General features: G+C 41.2%; 1 protein-coding gene across 1 annotated transcript; it reads right to left on the bottom strand.

The window, feature by feature from the left end:
- Nucleotides 1-5361: 5361 nt before the first annotated feature.
- Nucleotides 5362-6691, bottom strand: Ccdc89 (coiled-coil domain containing 89). Its single transcript, XM_036197357.1, has one exon. The coding sequence runs from the start codon at nt 6589-6591 to the stop codon at nt 5479-5481; it is 1113 nt and encodes a 370-aa protein (XP_036053250.1). The 5' UTR covers nt 6592-6691; the 3' UTR covers nt 5362-5478.
- Nucleotides 6692-10131: the final 3440 nt, after the last annotated feature.

Here is a 10131-nt window from a genome sequence, read left to right as displayed (position 1 = left end):
ACCAACCATTCCTGTGTATTTACCAAAGGACTCCAAGTAAGCCTACCACTGAAATATTTTCATATCTATGCTTATTGAAGCACAATTCACAACAGCTAAGTTATAGATCCAATCAGGGTGCCCATCAGTATAAGAATGGATAAAAAGTAATGTATATAAGGACTTATCCCAGGCTCATGAACTGGCTTTTTGAAGCAGATTCTCTATGGTGTGTTGCCTTTCTCAACCTTGATGTAGGGGAGAGGGGCTAGGTCCGGCCCCAACTTGGTATGCCAGCCTGTTGACTACTCAAGGAAGGCCTTACCCTCTATGAGGAGGGGATGAGAGACGTATGGGGAGAGTGGGGAGGAGTGGAAGAAGGGGAGGTAGGGGGGAAAAGGGGGTGGTATGTAAAAGGAAAGAAAAATTTTTAAATAAAAAATTATGTCAAAAAAGTAATGTACGTAGACAGGATGATTTTTTTCTTTTTCCTCTCTCTCATAACTTACATACATACATGTAACAGAAATATAGAGTGAAACTGTCTAGGAGAACACAGGCGACCAACAGAAGTAAAGGTGGGGAGATTGGAAATATGTTCAAAGAACACGATAGATCTGTATGAAAATAGTTTTTGTAATGCATTATCATGTACAGTGGAAACACACCAATGGAAATAAATATATAAAATCTAAGATTTAAGAAAACGTGAAAATCTATGAGAAAGGCCAATAATACCCCAACCTCTACATTTAAGAGAGAAGTGCTAGACATTAGGAGGCCCTCTGTGCTATGTGAAAACACATTGTGACTTTCCATACGCTACTGAACGTTTGTGAGAGCTGCGGCCCCAGCTGAATGCCCTGACCCACACCTGTCAGGCCATGCTTGGCTTGCTCCAAAATAGACCTTGCCTGCCTAGTTGGAGAAAGAAAATTCTGCAGGCTTTAAATAATTTACACAGAAATGAAGCCTGCTGGAAATTAAGCAGATACGTGGAAGATTCTTTAATTTTATTTTGAATGTTACTATCATTCCACTGGGTAAGGTGGTGTATGGTTCAAAAACCTAATGACATAAAAAAACTGCCCATGTTGAAAAGTTTCACTCCAAATCTTATTTCTGTCAAATTCATTCCCTATGTATCACAACACTATTAATAGCCACTTTCCTTAGTATTTTTCAATATTCATTTGTATATATAGAAATACATTTTATTCATAGTCTCCTATCCTCTTCTGCCCAGGACACAAAAAAATTAGTGTATATTATATTGTTTCACTTTTTTACATACATCCTGAAGATATTTATATGATAGACAATGAACTGGCTCTTTATTTCTCCACGGTTGTGCTGAGTTACAAAGGGTAATGTTAACTGAGTGCTCTTTAATGCTGTGAGCTATTTCTAATCTTCTGCTATTAGAATGAAATAATGAATACATAGTCTTGTATTAGCTTTCCATCACTATAACAAATACTGACAGTTGACTGATAAGGGGAAGGCATTTATTTTGGCTTGTAGTTTGGCAATTTTAGTTCATGATTACTTAGTCCCCCCTTGCTTTGGGGCATGGCAGGGTATCGTGTCTGGAGCACAAACCAGAAAAGACCCCCCACTTCGTGGTCAGAGAACAAAGAAAGAGGAAAGAATCCAGGCCTCACTGACCTCTGCAGTAGCAAGGGACCTAAAGACTTTCCATTAAGCCCCAACTCTTACCACTTCCCAAAGATGCTCCCTCTGGGGACCAAGCCTTTTAGCACATGGGTATGTGGACATTTACGATCCAAACTATATCAAACCTTTAATATGAATGAGAAAATTATTTTAGATGAATGCACAGAAGAGTGGATCATAACGTGGAAGAGAATAACTTGGCAACTAGCAAAGGCAAATGTCCCCTTGTGGACCCGGGGATTTGGAGCTTGTGGAATATTATAGTCAATTAGATATGTAGTGAATGACCAGGCAGATTTTTTTCCAAGGGGAAGTTTTTCTTGATTTGTTTTCCAAGTGGAAAATGTTTGGTTCTTGATTATTTCCCCCCAAGTGAGATGCTCATCAGATACTGGAGCTCACCAGCACAGCCTAGGCCTTTAAGCTTAACACGTTTTTTAGCATTTAGAAGAAGATAACGTCAGTTTGTTCTTAGGAGGATGGGAAATAATTGCAAAAGCCTATTCTTAGCCAGTGTTCCACATTCTGAAGAATGTTTTCAAGACTCATGATTGCACTTCTTTAAAAAGTACTCCCTGGGGGCTGGGGAGATGGCTCAGCTGCTAAGAGCTCTGGTTGTTCTTCCAGAGGACCTGGGTTCAATTCCCAGCACCCACATGGCAGTTCACAACTGTCTGTAACTCCAAGATCTAACACTCTCACACAGACATACATACAGGAAAAACACCAATGTTCAATCAATCACTGAAGCCACAATCTCATCTAATGGCCCACATAACGTAAAAATAAATTTTTAAAAAGAAAGGAAAAAGTGTTTCCCGCCTGACATGGACTTGGGAACTAAGTGGATATAGTACTGCAGATACTGTTAGTGGTCCATGAAATATTCATGCCCTTTCTTCTAGTTCTTCTCATCATATAACATAGATTAGACTCCTCCCATCACTCTTCCATCAGGTGGAGCCTGATTCATCTGAATTAACCATTGCAACATGCCCTCTGAAAATGCCTGGCTAAAGTATTTCCAGATGTCTTGGTTTGGGACAATGGATGCTGGAAGACACACCATCTGATTGGGTAACCTAGGTTTTAGGGAGAGAAGTCTTTTCTTGTGTCCTAATAGGCAAGGTCTCAAAGTTCTTCTCAGTCTCATGGTGGGGAAGTAAATCAATTCATAATTCATGAAGTCATCTGGTCAGTGCCCTGACCCAGCCACAGCTACTCCATAGGTATCTTGGTAAAAGAAGGCTTGATAGACTCACAGGTACGGGTACCCAAGGCTCCTTCCAAGTCTTTAAATAATTTTTTTTTTTAAAACTTTGATAGAATGGAGCTGTGGAGATCTAGGTTTTCCACCCTTCCCTTACTAGGAACTAGCCTGAATTCATTTTCACTCACTGAAGCAGAGACAGTGCTCTGAGAACATGGCAATTCACCTGTCCATCAATGTCTCTCTTTGCAAATTCTCATTCATCTTTAGAACTAGACTTGTTCCTTCAGGGCACACCAAGGACTTACAATTTTGTGCTCTCCCAGAAGTCATGCTTAGTTCTGCAATGCAGCAGACCTACTGTTTAATTTTAAGGTTTTTATTCTGCTGCCTTTCATTTTAGGGTTACTGCTCGTGAGTGTGAAGATTGGGTCTTCTTTAGAAGAGTTTTCTTGCTGTTTTGCTTTTAAAATTTTTCCTCTAAAGACAATGGTTTAGAATAAGTCAATGGCATGTTGTCAGTTTGTTCCAAGGATACAATGGAATTGGAACTGCAATGTTCCAATGATAAATATTACTTTATAGAAGAGAGCACTCTATCCTGGTTGCTCTTTCTTGAATGGTCAGAGATTAAATACAAAGTGATGGGCACACAGGGAATAACCTCCCCTCGTGTGTGTGTGTGTGTGTGTGTGTGTGTGTGTGTGTGTGTGTGTGTGTGTTTCAAAGGTAGTTTACATACTGGGAAGAAGCATGGGTTTTAGGGCCTGAAAGCAGACTTGCTTACTTAATTCGCAATGCCCTGCACAAGAGTAAAAGTGTGATGTCCTTTGTTAAAACATTAATTGCATGACAGTGACAATAAAGAATTAAAGCAAGACAGGGAGTTCGATGGCATCCTGCCCAAGAGCCTTCAGTTCAGATCTCACCTCTGCCTCTCCAGACCTTCATGGCTTTAGACAAGCCACCCTCTGAGAGTCTATAAAACAGTGACAACGCATCCCTTCTTGAGTGGTTGTAGGGTAAGATGAAAAGGGTTTGAGCCAATGAGAGATGGAGGGAAGATCCCGTGGCTAAGGGCACTGGTGGCTCTTTGCTAAGGACCCTGGTTCAGTTCCCAGCACCCACATGGGGGCTCCCAACCATCCATGACTCTAGTTCCAGAGAATCTGAGGCCGTCTTCTAAGCCCCTTGGATACAGGCACACACATGGTACACACACACACACACACACACACACACACACACACACATGCAGGCAAAACACTCCCACACAAAAAAGTATTAAAAAAATCTTTAAAGAAAAATCTTTGATACACAACAATTCTTCTTTCTTCATTACATGGTGATGTTGGCTACATGGTGACTTCCAAGGTAACCTGGGCTAAGTTCCCTTGTCTCAGAAAAAACGAAAACAAAAAATAAACTAAACTAAAAAAAACTAACAACAGGCAAAAAGAAAGCCCATAAGTAATAGGGTTTTTGTTTGTTTGTTTGTTTGTTTGTTTTTAGTAAATAAAACTTGCTATGTAACTATTGGTGCTCTTGGCACCAAATGAATGAGAAAAGTTACTATACTATAATCTATCTTACAAGTATTCATAATTGAGTATATAAAATGATTAAATATGGGGGACATAAGGAAGTAAATCATAGTTTTGGTAGTTAACTTGAAGACTTTACTTCTTTAGGAACTTTACCGAAATCTATATTTAACTGTCATGTTAAATAACTATTTCTACAAAACAAATTATTCCTATAAAAATGCCATAAGTATATATACATACATATATATATGTTAAGCTTAGACTTTTAAAATGCAAATATAATTACAAGAAAATGTATTGACAGGAGCAGAAAACAATATGAGTTACTATAAAAACAAACCAAATCTGCTATGACAGATTTCCCTAAATTGAGATACTTTTGCCTACTAGCTACTGCACAATAGAAAATGTAACTATTAAGAGTCTCAATACAGCACATCTAAATCCTATCTGTCACTAAGGAGAAAACCAGGAAAGTGGAAGTGAGCTAAACTTGCAAGAAATAGTAAAGTTGGTTTACTTAGCAAACTTGAATCTTAGTGCTCAATAGAATGATGTAACAGAGCTGGCTTTTATATACTGGTAAACAAGTGAGTGATCAAACTTTTGGTTTGCCAAGCTAATACACTCTTTCACTGCGAACCAGGCTGACCTCTGTTTAGGATCTTAGCTATATAGTAAGTACCGTGATAAGCCTAGCTCTCTGCAATGGCAAAAGGGACTACATTTTCCTTTTTTCATGCTAGTACGTTCATCTTAGGAACCTTTAACTCATAAATCTTAAGCTACAGGAAGATATCTGAGGTTGAAGATGATAAGTTATGAGGTAGAAGATACTGATAATCTTAAGAAAACTTCAAAGGCAGAGGGGACTCTGGTTAATCTTAAATGTATTCTAGGTGGTAGAGCTGAATGAATATTAATATTAATTTTACAACAGTAACAACATCATAGTAAAGTGGTTTTGTACTTAAAAGTATAGTAAATGAATTATCTTTGCATTGCCATAATACTAAGGCACAAATATCTGAAGTATTAAGGTGGCAACAGGAAGCAGAATTTCCCTTATGGAAAGAGATGGCGGAGTTTGGCATTAAGCTCTCTCTCCTTGCTTAAAAGATCCAGGCTGTGCTTTTTGAAGGCTTCTGATTGAAGACGCAGCTCGTCATAAGCCTTTTGGATCCCATCTACCCTACGCTGAAGCTCGCGAACTCTCAAGTTGCTGTCAACCGCCACTGCCTCCTGCTCAAAACGTTCTAGTGCATGCTTCTTGGCCATGGCCGCTGTCTCCAACTTTTCCTCCAGCTGGCGGATCTCCGCCTGTTTGTTCTGCAGCACCTTGCCTCTCTCCATGGACAGCTGCAGCAGCTCCTCTTTCTCACGTGCGACAGTTTGCAGCCTAGCCTGCAGCTCCTGGCTCAGGCTGTTATGCGCCTCCTGGTCCTTCGCCATCTGTTCGGTGGCCTGCCGGTGTTGCTGCTTGAGGCTCTGCAGCTGGCTGAGCAGCTGCTCGGTCTCCTTGGCATGGGCACAGGCCTGCTGGTTCTGCAGACCCAGCAGTTCCTTCTCTCGGGCCTGTGCCTGGCTGGCATCGTGAGCACATTTCTGTTTCAAGACCTCCAGTTCCTCTGCCAGGGCCTTGTTGTGGGCAGTGAGCTGCAGTATCTTGGCCTCCTGGTCTTTCAGAGCCTGACTGAAGAGGCTGCTATTCTCCTGCTTCAGCTTCTCATTCTCCTCCTTCAGCTTGAGGTTTTCATTCTTGTGCTCATCCTTGAAGCGGATCATCAGCTCGTGGTTGGCTGCCAGGGTCATAAAGCGACCCTCCAGCTTTTGGACGTGCTCACTCTGGGTCCTCATCTTCTCCATCTCCTGCATCCTCTTCTCCTCCAGTTCAGCGTTGAGCAGTTCCAGTATCTGGCACCGTTCCAGAGCCTCGTCGGATCTGCGTTTCAGGATGCAGATGAGCTGGGATTGCTCTTGGATGCGGGAGCGGAGCATTGCCTTCTCGCCCTTCTCGTCTTCAGACAGTCCCCTAAGGTTGGCCAAAGCTTCTCTGAGACCGTCCATTTCCTTAAACCCCAATTCTTCATCCTGGTTTTTCAGGTTTTCGTTTTGCTTTCCTATGAGCTGGTCAGGGGGTGGGGTGTCCATCCTAAGCGTCTTCCCGTCCTGAGGCATAGACGGCTCTGACTGAGAGCTGACTTCAGTCTTTCCCCCTTTGATTTCAAAAGGGCGTTTCTATGGATTCTTAGCACGCTCCAGCAGTTGGGTTTTTCCAGTAAGGAGTCCTGCAATTGGTGGGCGGGCCTTCAGAATGCAGTGAGGTAATAGGGGGCGTCCAGAGTCAATCTGGTCAGGCTACGCCCTTTTTTTTCCCTTTAAACCAATCACAGCTCTCAGCTCACTGCCACTGTCCAGCCTGTGCCGCACGGAGAAGCCAACTACAAAGTCAGCTTTCTATTCACTACAGGGGGGGGGGGGGGGGGGGATGGCTCAGCCTGATTACTGGTAAGAGTAAACAAAGCAAGCTTACAGAGACTCATTCCTCCCCTTAGTCCTGAAAAGAAACAGCTGTCTGTAGAAACAAAGGGGCGTCTGGACCCTGGTGCTTAGCTCAGTTCTAAATTAAATTTCTTCTGTTCCTTTAGGGCCGTCCTTACACCTGGGCACTCAGCACTCCTGTTTTTAATCTATTGGGAAAATAAGTGTACAGAAGGAGACACAATGAACAATACAAATGTGATCAAATCAGCAAAGACAAACAAAAACATGATGCTTACACTTGTGCCTAGCATACTGTAGAGAGGAGATAAGTATGTTGAGCAGAAGCCAACGGTAAAGATCAAATATCTTTAATTAGCTTGTCAGATAAGACTGACTTTTTTATATAAAGCTTATAGGGATGAATAGAACACCGTGTTAAAGGAGAAACAAAGAATTACATTCGAAAACAGAGACAGCTGAGAACTGAACCTCATGAACAATCCAACAAATGCAAGTGAAATGTGGATAGTATTTCATCCACCAAAATCGGCTTAAAAGTTCTCCTGTCATTTATGACTACCTAGGACTTGTAAGAGGATGCTGGGGGAAAAAGCCCTCGTTATATTATTGGTGAAAGTCAGTTAAGAGTATCTATGCTAAATAAAGTATGTCATCTGTACTGTGAATTTGTAATTGCCCTTGTCAGGAGCTCTTTGTTTGGATAATAATCTGAAAGAAAACATTTTGTGCATAGCTTTTGCTGTCTGCCTTATAGTAATTAAAAAGCTTGAAACCTAAATACCCCAAACAAGCAGCTACTGAGCATTATCATGTTTAAAGGAAATTTTTCATGGCACTGGAAATACTTATGTTAGAAAGATAACTGAAGAAAAGAAAGGTACAAAACTTGGTGTTCAAAATAAATTTGGTATTTTTAAATTTAGGGAGAGAGAAATAGTTGGCTCTTTGTATAATGACTGTTGAGGAGTTAGACCTCATCCATACCTATATGGTAACAAAGAAGTCTATGTGTCCTTGTAACCATTGGAGGGATGTTTAAAGACTTCAGCTTTCACTGGGAACAACACATAAGACAAAGGGGTTGAGATGTTCCCTTTGCTCTCAAATATTAGAGATTATTCCCCAGAGCATACATTGCTTGTCTATGCATGGATTGCAACACCATGATCAAGAAACTGGATATTTTAGACTTTAAAAGTTTTTTAACTGATAAAAGCACAAACGTACATATTAAAAAGGTACCGTATAATATTTCATATCCACACACATACATCCAATCAGATTAAATATCTGTCTCCTCACACTTTTACTTCTGTGCCTTCCTTGCTTTCTTCTTTCCCTTCTTTCTTTTTTCTTTTTTCTCTCTTTCTGGAAGAAAGCGTCTCATATAGCCCAGGCTGGCCTCAACCTACTATGTAGTCAGGTGTGACTCTGATCCTCCTATATCTCTACCTCTGGAGTGCTTGATTATAGGCATGAGCCTCCACACGAAGCTTATTTTTTTTATTTCATGGTAAAAAGGTTTAAAAATCCTTTCTTTTACCATACATATCTTTGGCGTTACCTGCATTCACCCTACTATTTGAGGACATAGCAGAACTTCTTGCTCCCATCGACATCTAACAGTACCCTAGTACCTGTTCTGGTTTGCTTCTCTGCTGTTGAGATAAACACCATGACCAAAAACTGCTTGTGGGGGGAAGGGTTTATTTCATATTACAGTCCATTATCGAGATAAGCTGGGACAACAGCTTGAGGCAGGAACCAAAGCAAACACAACAAGGAGGTGGGGGCGGGGGATGCTGCTCACTGCTTTGCTCAGCCTGCTTTCTTACACCATTCAGGCCCACCTGCCCAGAAGAGGCCCCGCCCCCAGTGAGCCTGGCCCATCCATATCAATCATTAATCAAGAAAATGTGCCACAGACATGCCCACAGGCCAATCTAACAGAGGCAATTCCTCACCTAAGGTCCTCCCTTCCAAGATGACTCCAGCTTATGTTGGGCTGACGAAAGCTAACCAGCCCAGTGCCCATCAATCACCTTCTCCCTATTCCTTCTCACCACAGCAGGTTCTGGGAACTCTAGCCAGCAGCAACATGGTGGCTAGAGTGTTGTTGTATTTATACAGCAAACATTGGCTAGAAACAGAAAACAACATCACTGGCTCCAGCCTTGCCAATAAGCCAGTCAGCTGGTTGGTTAGCGTGTCTTTGGTCAGCTAGCTGCAGGGTGCTCCTGATGTAATGGCCGACCCCGCTACCACTCTTCAACTTTCTATTGGTTGGTCCGCTAAACTGAAATTTTAGCAAATCTAGAAGTTTTGTAAAAATGGATGCCAAAGACTTTTTAAAATGTAAATTAACCAGACTACAGTGGATAGCTGGAAACGTGGTCACATAGGCTGCTCTGGCTAAAAATCAGTGGGTCACAAAATGAAACACAATAAAGAAAAGCAGAAGGAGAGGAATCTGGGGAAAAGACTTGTGGGGAAGAGGAGGGTCATCAATGGGAAGGCAATAAGAGAAGTCAGGGGTGGTGAGAGTCATTAAAATGGATCATATAGTTGTAGAAACTTGTCAGAGAATTTTTATCAATAGAAATGGGAAAAGGAAATACCAAAAATATAAGTAAACTTATTGTAACTTTTTTTTCTCATTTTATACATCTTCCTTAAATCTCAAGCTATGATGCATGAACTAGAAATTGTACAGTCAAGACAAGTGACCAGAAAATTAGAATGGCTCTCTTCTCATTTTACATACAGCGAATATTGTATTTGTCAATTACCTTATATAGTTATATGGCATAACAAATTGAAATTACAAAATATATTTCCTAAGAACAGGAAAAAGTCCCCAAATAATAAGAGCAGTTGTCTCTCCAGGTTGAGATTACAGTCTCCTCCATCACCTTCCTAAGCCCCTTGCATATAATGGATATTCAGTGATAGTTATCTGTTGCATAGTTTTTCCACATTTAAAAATTTATTCCTGCTGGGCAGTGGTGGTGCATGCCTTTAATCCCAGCAGTTGGGAGGCAGAGGCAGGCAGATCTCAGAGAGTTCGAGGCTGGCCTGGTCTACAAAGTGAGTTCCAGGACAGCCAGGACTGCTATACAGAGAAACCCTGTCTTGAAAAAAAAATGTATTCCTTTATGCTTCTGTAATATCAAATCCATAGATTAAAAAAAATCAAAGCTAAGAACTTTAAAA

Source organism: Onychomys torridus, chromosome 1 (genome assembly GCF_903995425.1).
Source record: "Onychomys torridus chromosome 1, mOncTor1.1, whole genome shotgun sequence".
Lineage (NCBI taxonomy): Eukaryota > Metazoa > Chordata > Mammalia > Rodentia > Cricetidae > Onychomys > Onychomys torridus.
This window is presented reverse-complemented; position numbering and strand designations above follow the sequence as displayed.

Excerpts from the sequence above, each read along its gene's own strand:
- Ccdc89 (XM_036197357.1), bottom strand. The coding sequence starts at position 6,591 with ATGCCTCAGGACGGGAAGACGCTTAGGATGGACACCCCACCCCCTGAC.